Below are 15,349 nucleotides of genomic sequence, written 5' to 3' on the forward strand. Positions count from 1 at the left end.
CTTAGCCTTCAATGCCTGCAATCCGAAAATTTCAATCGAGTGAGTCTCAATCTTACTAGTTTCAATCCTTGCTTCTCAAATATTCCGGAAATTCAATTCTGGGAGTCAATGGGACTATTAAATCTCCATAAATGAATGGAAGGATTTTCTCCATCAGGATATCACCTGGAGTGGTACTATCAAGATCTCGGCCACAATGCTACAAGAAATTCTCTTTATATCATTATTGGATCCACCACCACTATACACAACAGTGCCCTTTTGTCACTTCATAAAGAACTATAATGCTCCGACCCCGTCCATGCATCGTTTGATAAAAAAGAACACCCCGCCATGAATCGAATCAAAACCATGACCACCAACGGATGGTCTATCAAAGCATCACGCTTCATCTATCCATTTGTCATGCAGAGCTCCAACATCCCTTGTCCAATTATCGCCCTGCAAGATTCATGTGCATTATCGCATCCTGTTCCCATGAATCATCATCTTCATCACTCGATCCGTTTTGTACTCTCAAACCGCTACGAGGTTGCTGGCTTGGCAACGTCCACAGATCGCCTTCTCTTCCCTCAACTGCTGGTAGACTGATTCTGTGACTCGAAACTGGCTTTGGCCCAACCTGAGGTGGGGAGATATCAAGAGACTCCGTCTTTGAAAATCCGGGAATCTCAAATTCGTCCGAGAAGTTGTTTTTCTCCGGGTCATAGTCGTCGCTCGGAAGCTCGAAATGATTCTTTCGAGTGTCTGTTGGGGTATCATCGCTTTTTGTGGAGGCCCCGTTCTCTTTGTTAGGTGATCCAACGATTGAATCGTCATAATTCTGGGCCGGCATTTCGGAAATCCCAGTCGGAAGTGGGACAAAACTGTTCCGAGCTCCCACTTGCTGTCGCTCAAGCTCGCGTTCTTCCCGAATCTGTGGAGCTGATTCCACATTCCGGAGACTACTTGCCATTACGCTCCCATTTCTGATACTGGCTATACCACTACGTGGCTCCAGAGCTTCAGCAAGGTCAGCAAGACCTGAGTCGGCATCCCGAATTCCAAACTGTGCCATAGTGCGCATCTTTCGTGTGACCCAGCTAGCCAATATTTTGCCTCTTTGTTTCTCACCAAGTCTCGATCTTGGGAAGTCTCCCTTGTTGACGAACGCGACAATGTCAACAACGATTTGGTGTTCACTGAGAATTGCATTTACGATGACGGGAACGATGGAAGCAAGATACGCCTTTCTTCCTACCTCGACGAGAACTACTATGAGTCCACCAGCTTGGAAGACAGCACTACACATGTTAGTCGAGTCTTAGCGATTTAGGAGAATAACTTACCAGCCCCCTGGCACAATGCTTTTGTGGCAATGTTCAACTGAATACTCAATATCCATTGGGAAGTGACTGAGTCCGTTGATCTCAAAAGTTTCACCAATGCTACCCAAGACGAAGAGCACTTGCATGTCAACCTGCGCACCATTTGGGCCAATCGGCCGGCTAACATTGTGCAAGAACCCAAGATCCCCGGTACGGACATACTGAACCATTGGATCACCGTCAAGTGTACGACCATCAAACCGCTCGGAGTCGAATGGATCTTTAGATCTGTAAAAGGTTTTCACGCAAGCTTCCGACTCAACCCAGATTTCACCGTACTCGCCGTCGTGGCATAGCGCTCGGCTTTCGGGGTTCACGATCGCTATCTGGGTTGACACGGGCACCATGCCAGAATCCTGAACCAGAAGAGCCTTTGGGTCAGCTTCAGGGTCCACAGGATAGATCATCCCACGCCTCAATGCCTGCTTATCCAGCCAGAGTTCGATGGGTTCAATACACATGTATGATCGAGATGCGATCATAGGATTGAGGACGTGGGAATAAATGGTGTTAATGGCCGTACGATCGAGTCCTGTTTGGGCAAAGTGAAGTCGCACTTTCTGGAAGACGTCCACACGTGGCCGTCCCTCAGCAGAGATCATCATGTTCTTAAGCTCATGTAAGGTGAAACCTTTTCCCGGCATGATGGCCATTGCATGATCTAGCATTTGGGGCGTCGCATATGTGTCTTTGATTTTGTACCTCGATAATGTCAAGAACAACGAGATTGGGTTTTGTGCAAACTCGACTGGAGAAACGAGGTATGTGGGGGCACCAACGAATATGCCCATAAGGCATGTATGGATGAAGCCCAAACCCATGGTGCTGCGAACACAACCCAACACTGGTCTTGAACTCGTCATCTGACAGGTTTCTTTCTGCACTTTGCACATGCCCATAATAGTGTCGTGGCCAAGTTGGACTGCTGTGCGACGCTGATCAGGAGTCCAGTACGTCCATACTAAGACGGGATAGCCAGGTTGTACCCAGCTTGGTTGCATCGTCAGGCCGAGGTCTCTACATCCACTGTTCTGTTTTGGCGGCTTCGTTGTATTGTAAATGCTCGGCATTGTAACCTTCAATACTTGCGCTGACTGCTTTATGTGTTGCGACACCGTCTTCTGCTTCATAAGATGATCAACATCTTGATTTACCAAGACAGCTTTGACCTTGTAATCAGCTACCATGTGGAGGAAAGCCGGGGCATCTTCATTCAAACGGTTCTGATCCAAGGGTGCCATCGGGATAGCTGTTGCTCCAAGGCAGAAGCACGCATGTACAGCATAGACGAAGTCTTCCGAATGCGTATACATGAGTATTAAGTTGTCGCCCGCTCGGATCTTGACCTTGTTCTTGAGGTACATGGCGACCGCAGCGACTTTTGTGTCAAACTTCTTCCATGTAATACCCTTGCCTTCCTTGCCTCTGCCATCAATTGTACAGTAGGATAATTCCTCCGCTTGGCGTGCAACTCTCCATTGAAGCAAATCGACAATGCTCGAGAAATTGTTGAGAGGAGTCGACGTCCGATCATCAATGACAACCTCTCGGCGATCGATACCCGAATACTGCTTGTCCCCAGGTGACAAAATGTCTTCTCGCGTCTGTGAGGCGATGGGTGACCAGATACCTCCAATTGGGTCCACCCCAATTGGGAGGTTTAGCACGGCTCTTTCAACGCCAAATTTGACGTGTACACAGGGCAAATTGCCGAGATCAAACTCTCGCCTACACAACATATTACCAATTTCTCTTCGCCCATTCTTGAGAACTTTTGGCAGAGTGTCAGGGGCTGTGATCATGACGCAATATACTCTGAGATGATGCTCCTGAAGCAAAACCTCCATGCATCTTTCTGAAAGTGAGTCCAGAAGCGCTGTATCAAGTTGGCGTGGAGGGCCTCCGGATGTTACCGGGGCAGTGGAAGCCGATTTCGACTCTAACAACACGACTGGAAGGTGTTCATCGTTGACGAAGACGTCGAAAGCTGAGCAGTCATAAATCTTCGTGACATTCTTCATGATGCTCACAATGATGTGTTGAACGAAAAAGTATCGATGCTCAGCAACTTCATGGCCGTGTTCAACCCATTCCACTTTCTGTCGTATCCGGTCTTCGTACAGACCAAGAACGAAAATCTTGCCTTCGATGACTGTCCCAAGCAGACCTGTTCGTAAAAATTCAGGCTCGACCATCATTGGCGTAGGGTCACCCTGCTCGAACTTATATGGTCTCGCGTGAAATATCTGTTCGGTGTGCTTTGGCAAGGCCCAAAAGCCCCCCGAAAGGGATGGAGAATCGACCCAAATCTCACCCACAGAATGCGGCGAAGCGAGGAGACCAGTTTCGGGATCGACAACTGCCAAGGTCGCGTCTGGAATCGGAAATCCAAAAGCTCCCACTCTGACTGTCCCTGGCTCACTGCTCGCTTTCTTTCGCGCTTCTTCCCCAGTCGCGATGACCACAACCTCGTTCGTTTTCAACGATTCTCGATCTAGAAGAACCTCGCTTAGCTCTGTCCTACCTTGCTCTTGAGTGGATGTCGTAGTGCCTCCTCCGATCAAGCTGCCAAAACCAGCCCCTGGGGATTTTTCCTTCTCTTTCTCCTTCTCTTCCACTTTTCCGTCTTCCGACGCAGTGTCTGAGCCCATGTCTAACTTCAGTGGACAACCCATACGTTCTTCTCCGCCTAACCAATCACGCATACTAATAACCATACCTCCATGCTCTGGAAGACACAACATGGGCGCAACTAACTCGCGGGCTCGAGGATTTCGCATTGGTCGGAGCCAACGATCCGCCAAAACTTCGTGAAATTCGCAGTCCACGGTCAGAGTGTCTATCAAACATAGTTTGACATGAGCAAAGTTCGGCTCCATACCTTTCTTGTAGTTTCTGGTGGTAAGTGGGTCTTGTTGATAGTTGTAAGCTGCCCGTTTGAGACCTGGATAATCTGCAAGCATCAATGTGGCTCTGTATTTGGTGGTTATGTGGGCGTAAAGTCCAGGGGTCTCAACGGCTTTGCCTTCCATCCAAACAGTTGTGTGCCCTCCGTACACTGTCAACAGCACGCCTAGGATCATGCCAATGCCTTGCCGAGGGTCCAGGTAAGATAGCAGAATTTCAGTCCCTCCCCTTTGACTGACCATCAGTTTGCCATTCTTATCTCGAAGACCAGCATTGAACGTGTCGGCTTGACTACCGGACGGCACCGTCGAGAATATCGCACTCAGGCAGGCCATCTGATGCATGATTGTGCGATGGCTCATGACAACTCCTCGTAAATCGCCTGTCGGTGCCCTCGAAAATTCGATATAAGCAAGATCCGGCACTGTCAACGGCGGCACATCATCCTTCTTTTTCGGGTGAAAACTTCCAAATTCGTTGGTCTTCCACCATTCTACTCCGCGAGGCCAATTAAGTTTCTGCGTAGTGATATCTCGCTGAAATGCCTTCAAGTTGTTATCGGTAGTGAGCGCAAGATGCGCCTGCGTAGATGTGAGAATCATATTCAGCTTGGCGTAGTCTTCCAGATCATTGATGGGAACAGCTACTACTCCAGCAATGAAGCAACCGAGCAGAGCGATAGCGAAGTCAATGATTTCCGTATCTCGGTATATCAGGGCGACCCGATCACCACGATATAAAGAGCTCTTGTCCCTGATCACTTGAGCGACCTTTTCAGCCCTGCTTGTCAGCTTATCCCAGGTAATTGAGGAGACTTCTTTCCCCCTGCCGTCTAAAACCCAGTATGCTGGCGCCTTGGCATTATTTCGGGCCCGGTGCCTTAATACTGCTGCGATGTTATCGAATTTTGACATGGGCGTATTCTCATCTTGGGGGTCATAGACCGCAAAAGGGACATCTCGCGGTTCCAACGGCATTTGATACTCTAGTGCAGCGGGTGGAGGAAGATCGCTAGTGCTCAACATCGGTGGTGCCATCGCAGCCGTTGGAGAGAAGGCGTCGCTTGAGGAATACCGATGTGGCCCTCCACCATATGAGTTCGGTGGCCCATGGTCATAGCTTTGTTGACCAGCAAAGTCAGAGAAATAGCCCTGTTGTGACTCGCCCAACATGGTGCCGTTCCTGTCCATCATTGTTCCAGCCTGGCTCTCATAAGTATCTGCTTGTTGTTCAACGTAACCGACTTGTTGTGCCGGATTGAAAGCATAATTCGCCCCTGAGACTGAGGATGCCATTGTCATGGTGGGCTCGATCGAGTTTCCCCCAGATGCAGGAGTGCCTGGTAGAAACAGAGAGTCATGGCTGGATAAGTGTGGCCTCTGTCCCGGATTGTGAACACCGAGCCGCAGAGCTTTCGGCGGACCAGCATAGGAAAATCCTCCTCCCTGCCCTCGATTATTCCCAAAGCTGCTGTAATCGCTCGTCATTGTGTCCAAATTTGGGGAAGAACCTATTCTGGCAGGCGATTGAGGGGGTACCTCTGGTGTAGAGCCGTAATTCTCGGTCGAGTTCGCATTGAGAGCCGCGAGCGAGGCACTTCGGGACCCATCGTTGATTGGATGTGCAGTATTGTCGGGAGAGTGTATACGTAAACCTTTCAGCTCCGCTGCAACAGCAGACGAGCCTAGATATTGTGAGAGTAGGAGGGTTCGTCGTTTTTGGTATCTGCAGAGCTGAATCAGAAACAATTTCACAATTCGCAGGGAATCGACTGCGCAGGGACAGCACAGCAGACTTTCGTTAACTCTTACCCTTTCTCAGTGATGTCTCCCTCCTAATGTCAAAAGTAAGCACGAGTTCATAGGTTGGTGTCCATCCCCAACATTCCACTTGTATTAGCGCACATCCCACTCGGGCACGCGACGAAACCCAAAACACGTCTCCTGCCTTTACAAACACTGCAACTTGCCTCGAATTCAAGTTCAAGCTGTTGTAGCTTGTCTTGCAGCTCCGGGTTCCCTGTTTCCATCTCGGCAATGCCCAAAGACGGGGAAGGGCTTCAACCGCCAGTCCCAATGCGACGAAGCTATATGAGAATCGGTAGACTTAGGGGGCCCTTAGGTACTCGAACTCGAAAGCATGTATTCGAGTTGGCGATTTGGATCCAGATTGAAGAGAGTATCAAAACGAGCGTCAAGAAGCAGAATAGGTCATGGCCAAGGTTTAAGAGTTGCTCACGACAGCACCTTGGCTGGCTCTTCGTATTCCTGTCCGGATAAACCTGATGCTGCAGCCCAGGGCGCTTGTGCCTGTTTCGGTTTAGAGCAAACGCCACTTCCGGGAGTGAAGAACCCTTTCTTTCTTTCGTGCACACATTTGCTTCCTCAACAATCTTATTCCGAAATATCACTCAATTACAAGTCATCTATTTATCTCGTCAATTACGCTTCCATCGACTGCAATGATCCTTCTCTATGCCCTGGAGAGCATGTCGACTCATTTGTGCCGTGCGCTGTTTCGACTTGAGAGCAGTCTAAGCCGGTGCCACTATTAGAGAGGTCTCAGATGAAGAGGCAAAGTTGAGTGTCTCGACTCCACTGAGCGCCGAGGCAAAATTCTCCAGTGCCTTTCAATTGGAAATTTGACAGTATTGCGAGTCTTTGTCTCTTTGGTCCATTCCTGAACTGACTAGTCAAAGTTAGTACGGCTGTAGCTTTGTGAGTTTATATTTAATATCTCCTGCGCTTTTGTGGTCGAAAATGATGAACCAAGACCTGTTCCTAAAAATTATGTGGACGTACCTTTGGAGACCTTCTGACTTGCGTACACAATTTGCAATCTCATCACCACTGCTAATCATTGATATGTTTGCTAACTTCTGTACAAGTATTCAATCAGCACGCGGAGGTTCCAGACTCTGAGGTCTCGCTAATCACTTCCTGGGGAGAAACTGTTTTCAATTCTGGCTAGCCTCACGAAATTCCCGGAAGAGAATGGCCCTCGCTGTGCTCCCCGGACATCTTGTATCAAGCTTACTCATAAGTCACAAGCGTGACCAAGACCTCGAAACTCGAATACTTGACCGGAGACTTTTGCCTTTTGCGGGAAATCCAGATTGGTGCATTTATCAATTGCACGCAATGAAACAATGAAGTGAACCTCCCACTGAATTTGGAATAAATGGCTAGTAGCAGTGAATGCCATGTTCAAAGCAGTTGTTCCTTTGTTAGTTAGGTAAACTCGTCCTTGTCGAGGATTCTTGTCTGCCATATTTTCCTATCTGGCAAAGCCGAGTGGTCTAATTCCCAATAATTGGCATTTTGTTGGGAAATACTCGTAACAAGATTTCCCTCAAAGTCGAAAGCCTGTTGGACATTAAGTCGCCATCAGTATGGGCAAAGCAGCGAATCTGAAGCCTGAATTCGTAGCTATATCAGGGGACAATGGAATTGCTCTCCAATTTTGTCGTCTTTATTCGAATTAGCATCTCAATTTCGTTGTCTATGAACTTATTTTTGGATTCCTTTGACCAATTTGACCCTCTGCCTTGTTCTAAGCTGTCGAGTCTAAGAAAGATCGAAGCCACACTGCCAATCGAGTTTCCTATATGAACATCATAATCCCCATTGTATTCATCCTTTTTCATTCATTTACTTTTTCCCGCGGCTCTCTTCTCACTATCTGAAACAGCAACTCTCATTCTTATATCACGACTGGATCGTGTCATTTACGTCATTTACTACTTCTTCTCGTCACTGACTCTACTCTCTTCTAGACAGCTGTGCTGCTAGATTGCATAGCCATTATGGACAAGTTTAACGAATCCTTTTTTGAAGACACCACGGATCTCCCAAGCTCTGACAATGACAACTACCCTCCTGTGGTCCCTTCTTTAGTCGAGGAGACCGCAAATTTCGACGACTTCGACTTTCGCATTTACCAGGACGGACCGCTGCATGATGGCATTGTGCCACCATCCATATATCCTGAGGAAGAGCTGATGGATAGAAACTTTCAACCGAAGATTGGATACCATGATGATTATAACGGTGAGTCGAGCGGATTATACGTCAATCCTGCCGATATCACATCATCCTCGGGCTTCGATCAAGGTCATTTCGATCTTCGGGATGACTACAATGGCGGAACCAACACCAACCCTACCGTTATGTATTCACCCTCGGGCGTCAGTCAACGTCAAGGTCGGGGTCAGCCTGTTACGGTTACCCCAATCGACCCTGCTCTCCTTGGGCTGGACCCCGCGCAAGAACGCCAGTACCTCAATGACATCCTCAACCACTTCAGCAGCCCAGTCACCCCTCTCCGAGTCATAGACAGAGTCAACTTTCCCTTTGAACAACAACTTCAATCGGCACTTGAAGAACAATTGCAACGCGAGAAACAGCAAGACTTTGTCGCTGCACTTCAAAATGGCATGGCATCGCCTGCTCCAGCACCATCACTTTCTCCAAGACGGATTGCTCGCGTGAAGAAAGCAGGCAACAAACGCCCAGACAACATCAGAAACTTCAACCCAGCAGAGTTCTATGAACCTCTTCAGTGTCGACCTGCTTCTTGGGGCTCCATCAACTCTGTCACTGGCGACCAACTGTTCCAGTACACCGAACATGGCGAGCTCAACCCGCTTTACTCTTTCACGGTGGGCCAGATCGTCGAGTATATCGGGAAGCACCCTCTCCACAACCACCGCGATCCCAAGAAATCTGGACTCAAGCTTTGGGTCCAAACTGTTCCCGCCGACAGCGGACGCCGCTATCCCGATAAGATGTCCGACAAATGTCGCTTTACCGACTGCCCTGACCATTTGCGCACTATCCGTAAGGGTGAATTCCGTATATGCTTCGAGGAGCACTCTACCAAGCGAAAGACAGATCCCTTCCACAATGCGGGATACGTCCACCTCTACTGCATTGAAAAGTTTCTCGACTTTCCTCAACTCTGCAAGGAGTTCAACGTTCTCCCAGATACGCGTGTTTTCCGCGAAAGGAAGAACAGGATGGCTATCACACGCGACCATGAGAGCATGGCAGGAATAGTGCGAGATTTCATCGGATACTCTAAACCTTGGCAACAGTTCACACCCGCCCGACCAGAGGAAGTCTATGGACAACGGCCGGCGGAATACTACCAGTACACTCTGAGCTCCGCCCTCACTCACGAGCACCTGGAGAAGCAACCAAAGCATCTCCAGAAAATCCGAGAGATGCGAGAAGGCAATAGTATTGACATCCACAAGAATAATCTCGACAAGCGCGTTGACAACGCCAAGAGACTCAAGGAGAACAAAATGCTGGGCCTGGTTGCACCTAAGCCAAAGGTGCAGAAAAGAAAGGCCGAGGTAGAGAACGACGACAACATCATTGCCTCCAGCCCCTGCCCTAAGAGACAAAGAAAGGAGAGCGCTGGCTCATCTTCAAGCCCCAAGAGCCGAAGAAAACAGAACATAATCACGAGTCGGGTCACTAAGAAACGCAGAACTAGAAGCACAGCCTCGAATCCTAGCCCCAAGAAGATCAACCATGAGGACGCTGACTTCGTACCCCTCAGCCCAAAGAAGCGCAAGCAATCGGAGTCTGACTCGGTTCCGGAGCCCGAGCCAAAGAGACGAAGAAGTCCCAGAAGCCCCAAAACGTCCACGAGCATCAGCTGGACTGATAATTTCCACCTTCCTGGGCTGCCCTTCTGAGCGTGCTCAAGTTGGAAATGAAAGACATTTTTTATTGCACTTAGCGTTGCATAGCATATAGTCCCTTTCTACTCTTAATATACATTATTGTTCCATGATAAGAAAACTCCCTTTTGTACGTCTTGTGAATTTGTGACGTGGAATCTGAGAGTCCAAGAAGGGACCTGGCTGTATCAATCCAGATATGGAGTCACATCAAATCAAACCTCGTGGCAACAACACCAAAAAATTCCAGCTAATCTGTTCAAAAATTAAGAGGAAAATTGGGTTGAGTTTGAGGGAAGGTTCAGATGAAAGTCACGCGAGTTCTCTCTGTTGGAGCTCGTTTGTAATTAAGTCAAACATTGAGCTTCTTGTCGTTTGTCTCTAAGCTATGCTTTTCTTTTAGAAGGTGTGTCTCATAGTCCTCATCGCCACGTGAGTCCTCCTTAGACCTCAACAAGAGGTCGAACAGCGGGTGTATCCTGATTTTCAGCTTGAACACGCTCGCTGTTCTCGCCCGCAACTTCTGTGCTTCGTCCAACTGCCTCGCCATCCGCATTTTCAGTAGCATTAGCCGCTTCTGCGGCTGCAATTTGGCGCTGTCTCTCTTCCTCAATGGCAGCAATTTCAAGCTCTCTAGCTCTGACATGTCGTTCACCCACTCCTGGGACTAGACTAGCAAGAAACAAGAGTAAAGAGTGCTCAGCCCGTCGTATTTGTGTGATTAGCCATCCTGCATTAGCTTGTCTGTGTTGGTCGAGTAGTCGTGCGGCAACCTCGGCCGGATCGAGTTCACCTGGCCGACGCCGTTGCTGTGGAACTTCATTTGCCGGCGGGGCTGCCGCACCAGGTTGTTGTGGGTCTGCGGCTGCCACTCTCCGTAGTTCCTCCCTCCGATTGAGCTCTCGAGCGTTTAAGGCGACGAAATTCTCAGGAGGGTTCTCAGGAGCGAGAGGTATCAGGCCTTCAAGATGCCTCCGAACAGGACCCCAAACCTGCTCGGCGACTCCATTAAAGATTCCCGTGTTGATAATGAATACGACGAATGCAAGTCCGCTCACCATCAGCCACCTGGTCCAGCTAGGATTGCCGGCTGTAAAGAACCATACAAATCCAATCAAACGCACAACAAGCCAGAGAAGGGGCCCAACCCGTGCGGCCATCGCTCCGCCGCCCGGGTTAGCATGAGGAGCATTTATAGGCTCAAGTGGAGCACCGTCTTGCTGTTGGTGGTTGCGCCGAGCCCGTTGGGCAGGTCTGATACGATAATCTGCAGGGCCTACTGGTGCTCTTGCTTGGCCAAGACCTGTAGCAGGTGATTGATGGCGTCTCGAATGCTGGCGTGGGGTAAAGAAAGCTTCCGCGTTATTAACAAGCAGCGCTCGAGGTCCGGAAGGAGAGGATAAAATATAGACCACAGGTCCATTTGACGATTGGGGAATAGAAGGGGCTAGTTGATGATTTGGATTCCAAGTTGGTAAAGTGGGGGGATTCGGAACTAATAAGGCTGGTGGGGAACTGCTTGTTGTAGCAGGGGTATTCATTGATCCAGGCGTCCCCGGTCGAGTGATGCTCGGAGCAAATGGAGCTGAGCCCCCAGGTGGGACGGAGGAACTTCTTTGCATGTTGTTTCGCCCTCCTTGAGCGGCCATGAATCTGTCTGCATTTCGCAGGACTGCCTGAATATCCAGTGCAGGATTCACACCACCGTGTTGGTGATGATGATGGTGATGTGGTTGCGGTTGCGACTGTGCAATAGGGACAGTGGTAGTTGTCTCATTTACCGTCACATGCCATCTCTCTCCGTTGGGACCAACGCCTTCTCGAGTATACGTGGTCGTATGATCGGGCCGGTGGATATTTGGGCTTGAGCGGCCAGACACCGATGGAGGAGCAGGGCCAAAGGTAGAAGGATTTCCACCGGTATCTTGTACACCTTGACGACCGTCAGCGGCACGCTCCCTTTGCTGTTGGTTGATCAAATTTTGGAGTAAAGCAGGGGGAGCTGGAGGTTGGCGCAAGGGAGGTTGGAATATAGTTTGTGCTGCTGCTGGATTTTGTGGAGCAGGAGGCTGCTGGCTTGCAAAGAGAGATCCTGGTACGGCTTGTGTACGTGTTCTCTGATCAAGCAACCCCATTTCCTGATGCAACCGCTGAGTTTCCCGCTGCAACTGCTGAAGCCTCTGAGCCATGATATTCTGGATATGTTCAACTTGGTGTAGGACCTGATGCTGCTGCACATGCTGAAAGCCGGGAAGAGGTTGCTGGGCATGCATACCATAAATCGGGTTTGTAGGCGTAGACTGGGGCCGTGGGAATTGTTGCGCAATAGGATTCAGATTCGGAGGTTGAGCGGGGGTAGCTGGAACTGGGACAGGAGTTCGAGTAGATGGACCTTCTGAGGCTGTAGGCCGAAGCACTAGATGTAGAGTTTGGGGTTCGGGATTGGCAAGCTAGATGCGTCAGTGATAGTGTTGACAGGAGGGAAATAGATTGGCTACCGTCTCTTGGCCAAAAATCTCCAACATCGTCTCTGTCTCTCTCGCAAGCATACGGCCTCGATGAATAAGCCGCTGGCTTTCATCGACCGGCTTCGAGGGCAGAGCATCTCGAATCTTTGCCTTCAACTGCTTGACTGTCGCTGTGGCGGGTAGCAGGGGAAAGCAGAGGGGACCAGTGACGCCAATGGAGGGCGAGATAATCTGAAGAGTGAAACTCAACGGCTCTAATCGCTCTTCATCTCTAGTCGGGGCATCGGATGCACCGGGTGCGCCAGCAGGTTCCGACATTGTGATGACCGACACAAAGTGAAGTCAGTGGAGCTGTCTGGAGGGAAACCCCTTTGTCACAAGGGCATTTTGCGGTACGGGAAAGAAAATCAGAGCTAAGGAGGGAACGTCGGCAACATCTCAAACATAAAGGATGTTTGGAAAGCTGTTTGCTGTCCGTCTGAAGCTCCGTGGCTGATGAAAGGTGGTTCGTAGTTAACCCCTGTCAGGCGGTGACCCAATCCGGCTGTCGGCATTGGCAAAATCTGTGATGACTAGCAAAAGCAACCACAATCGTCATATCAGACAGCTTCATCCATGACCGGCAAGTCTAGCACAAGCGTCCAAATTCCTTATCCTTCCCCTCAAAATGGCTTCCCAGCCGTTGGCAACGTCAGTGGGACCTCGAATATTTGCTCAATCCCAGGTTCTACACCGACTACCCGTCCTCTTCTCGCGATCACAACAGCAATGTGCCTGTCGGTGCCATAGCTCACGACTGTTCTCTTCCTCGACAAAGCTATATCGTCAGCAGCCTAGCTACAAAGATTCCTTTGGCACACGACTACGGAAGGCCTTGGGTGAGACCAAGATAAAATGGTATCCCATACCGGTTGGCCTTGGAATAGGTTTTCTCGGTCTCGTCCAGTTCTACAAAGTCAATGAGCGGGAAAGATTAAGGCGAGAGGTGGAATGGGAAGATGAGGGATATGTGGCCACTACAAGTTCTGGTAGAGAGAGTAGGGAAGGAGGTCCAGGAGAGAGACCAAAGAGAAGAGAACGGATTAGGCCAAGTGGACCATGGTTCGTATTTTCTTTCAGAACAAGAGTAAAAGCGGCTGACAACAGCCAGGCAAGTTCAAGTTATGTCCACCCTGCCTTTAAAGGCTATATCAAGACTATGGGGCAAGTTCAACGAACTCGAGATTCCATACTATTTACGAGTTCCTGGTTTCAAGTTATATTCTTTCATTTTCGGCGTAAAGTGCGACTCTCCTCACGACTCTGATTCCGTTTCTGAGCTAACCATAGTCTAGTCTCTCCGAAATATCAGAACCTGATCTTCATGTATACCCAAATCTCGCATCTTTCTTTTATCGGACATTAAAACCCGGAGTTCGACCCCTTGATCTTAACCCGAATGCTCTGCTCTCTCCAGCTGATGGCCGAGTTCTTCAATTCGGGGCAATTGTAAGCGGAGAGGTAGAGCAAGTCAAAGGCATGACTTACAGTCTTGATGCTCTTCTTGGAACTAGTAAGCCTGGAACGTCACCCAATCCCTCAGATCCAGCAAAAATCTTCGCCTCCAAGGGCGACAACCATCAACAAAGTGTCGCCACTTACAAATATGGCGATGAAGATGTTATCAAACAAGATGAGGAATTTGCTCAGGTCAATGGCATCTCATATACACTTCCAAATCTGTTTTCCGGGCCACCACAAAAGAAATCCAAGAAAGCCCAAGATGCATCTACAACACCAAAAGCCTCTTCGGAAGCTGAAGTTCGAGCAGATCTCGCCTTAGGAGAAAGGCCATGGTATTCTCGACTTACTTCAGAGCATCAAACCGCTTTGTTCTACGTAGTTGTCTATCTTGCACCTGGCGATTACCATCGCTTTCACTCGCCGTGTTCCTGGGTTGCAGAGAAGCGTCGGCACTTTGCAGGAGAGTTGTACTCTGTATCGCCTTACCTCCAAAGAACTTTACCCGGACTTTTTACTTTGAATGAGCGAGTTGTGCTGCTAGGAAGATGGCGATGGGGTTTCTTTTCGTTCACCCCTGTCGGAGCAACCAATGTTGGCTCCATCAAGGTCAATTTCGATCGAGAGCTTCGGACGAATTCTTTGACGACGGACACTGCGGCTGACCGAGCAGCCGAGGAGGCAGCGAAGCGCGGAGAGCCATATAGTGGCTTTGCTGAAGCTTCTTATGAGGCAGCAAGCCCAATTCTACATGGTCATGCTTTAAAGAGAGGCGAGGAGATGGGCGGCTTTCAGTTAGGGAGCACTGTTGTGTTAGTCTTCGAAGCACCAAAGGGACGAAGACCAAGTCTCGACGAAGGCTGGATGGGTGAGAAGACGAAGAGAAAAGGCGGATGGAATTGGAATGTGGAGAAAGGTCAGAAAGTCAAGATGGGCCAAGCGCTTGGATGGGTTGACGAATCATGAAAGCTATCATTTGAATATACAGACGTTTGTGCATACATATGTTGTGAATGGGAATCAGATCAAGCTCCGTCTCGAACTCGGAAGATAGGTCCAGAAGTGTAACCAACGAGGTACCCGGAAGGTGTATAAGTCTACTTCGGATTTAAATTGAGAGAGAGACAACGGATATGGTAGGAGGAAAGTCACGGGAATGGTGTTATATGAGAAGGTTGGGCTTGGGAAGTCGAACCAGTTTGAGGTTTTGGCGAGTGATGAGCAGCGAGATAAATCAATCATGTCACTGAATAAGTATGGACAATCCTGGGAACACGTTTTTCTTACTTACCCGAGAGGGTTTAATAGTAAAGCTTTGAAGTGAGGTTCTTGTGCTTTAGCCCTAAAACCAGCGTTCTTAAATAGAGATGGTAATGAGTAAGTGATGTGTAGAATCCCCGAGCTCAGAGAAATCA

The 15,349-nt window shown here is 49.1% G+C and overlaps 4 protein-coding genes across 4 annotated transcripts; 2 read left to right on the top strand and 2 right to left on the bottom strand.

The window, feature by feature from the left end:
- Positions 1 to 130: 130 nt before the first annotated feature.
- K444DRAFT_606765 (acetyl-CoA synthetase-like protein) lies at positions 131 to 6,509 on the bottom strand. The gene is made up of 4 exons (XM_024879054.1): positions 6,244 to 6,509; positions 6,086 to 6,108; positions 1,329 to 5,999; positions 131 to 1,283 (listed from the first exon to the last, which is right to left on the bottom strand). Exons 1-4 carry the CDS (start codon positions 6,301 to 6,303, stop codon positions 434 to 436), a joined length of 5,604 nt encoding a protein of 1,867 aa, XP_024743370.1. The 5' UTR covers positions 6,304 to 6,509; the 3' UTR covers positions 131 to 433.
- A 1,813-nt stretch (positions 6,510 to 8,322) lies between these two features.
- On the top strand, positions 8,323 to 10,046 carry K444DRAFT_551505 (uncharacterized protein). Its single transcript, XM_024876546.1, has one exon. The coding sequence runs from the start codon at positions 8,443 to 8,445 to the stop codon at positions 9,979 to 9,981; it is 1,539 nt and encodes a 512-aa protein (XP_024743371.1). The 5' UTR covers positions 8,323 to 8,442; the 3' UTR covers positions 9,982 to 10,046.
- Positions 10,047 to 10,054: 8 nt separating this feature from the next.
- Positions 10,055 to 12,899, bottom strand: K444DRAFT_658788 (uncharacterized protein). Its single transcript, XM_024886304.1, has 2 exons — positions 12,465 to 12,899; positions 10,055 to 12,416 (listed from the first exon to the last, which is right to left on the bottom strand). Exons 1-2 carry the CDS (start codon positions 12,750 to 12,752, stop codon positions 10,410 to 10,412), a joined length of 2,295 nt encoding a protein of 764 aa, XP_024743372.1. The 5' UTR covers positions 12,753 to 12,899; the 3' UTR covers positions 10,055 to 10,409.
- A 149-nt stretch (positions 12,900 to 13,048) lies between these two features.
- On the top strand, positions 13,049 to 15,339 carry K444DRAFT_606767 (phosphatidylserine decarboxylase). Its single transcript, XM_024879055.1, has 3 exons — positions 13,049 to 13,535; positions 13,585 to 13,716; positions 13,769 to 15,339. The coding sequence occupies exons 1-3, from the start codon at positions 13,102 to 13,104 to the stop codon at positions 14,898 to 14,900; spliced, it is 1,698 nt and encodes a 565-aa protein (XP_024743373.1). The 5' UTR covers positions 13,049 to 13,101; the 3' UTR covers positions 14,901 to 15,339.
- The last annotated feature ends 10 nt before the right edge of the window (positions 15,340 to 15,349 follow it).

Source organism: Hyaloscypha bicolor (assembly GCF_002865645.1).
Source record: "Hyaloscypha bicolor E unplaced genomic scaffold K444scaffold_13, whole genome shotgun sequence".
In the NCBI taxonomy this organism is placed as follows: Eukaryota; Fungi; Ascomycota; class Leotiomycetes; order Helotiales; family Hyaloscyphaceae; genus Hyaloscypha; species Hyaloscypha bicolor.

Bases quoted from the DNA above. Each gene is read 5' to 3' on its own strand.
- K444DRAFT_606767 (XM_024879055.1), top strand. From the start codon at position 13,102: ATGGCTTCCCAGCCGTTGGCAACGTCAGTGGGACCTCGAATATTTGCT. The intron at 13,536-13,584 runs GTTCGTATTTTC...GACAACAGCCAG, and splicing joins ATTAGGCCAAGTGGACCATG to GCAAGTTCAAGTTATGTCCA. The intron at 13,717-13,768 runs GTGCGACTCTCC...ACCATAGTCTAG, and splicing joins TCTTTCATTTTCGGCGTAAA to TCTCTCCGAAATATCAGAAC.
- K444DRAFT_606765 (XM_024879054.1), bottom strand. From the start codon at position 6,303: ATGGAAACAGGGAACCCGGAGCTGCAAGACAAGCTACAACAGCTTGAA. The intron at 6,000-6,085 runs GTAAGAGTTAAC...TCAGCTCTGCAG, and splicing joins GGAGACATCACTGAGAAAGG to ATACCAAAAACGACGAACCC. The intron at 1,284-1,328 runs GTAAGTTATTCT...TAACATGTGTAG, and splicing joins AGCATTGTGCCAGGGGGCTG to TGCTGTCTTCCAAGCTGGTG.
- K444DRAFT_658788 (XM_024886304.1), bottom strand. From the start codon at position 12,752: ATGTCGGAACCTGCTGGCGCACCCGGTGCATCCGATGCCCCGACTAGA. The intron at 12,417-12,464 runs GTAGCCAATCTA...TGACGCATCTAG, and splicing joins AGATTTTTGGCCAAGAGACG to CTTGCCAATCCCGAACCCCA.
- K444DRAFT_551505 (XM_024876546.1), top strand. From the start codon at position 8,443: ATGTATTCACCCTCGGGCGTCAGTCAACGTCAAGGTCGGGGTCAGCCT.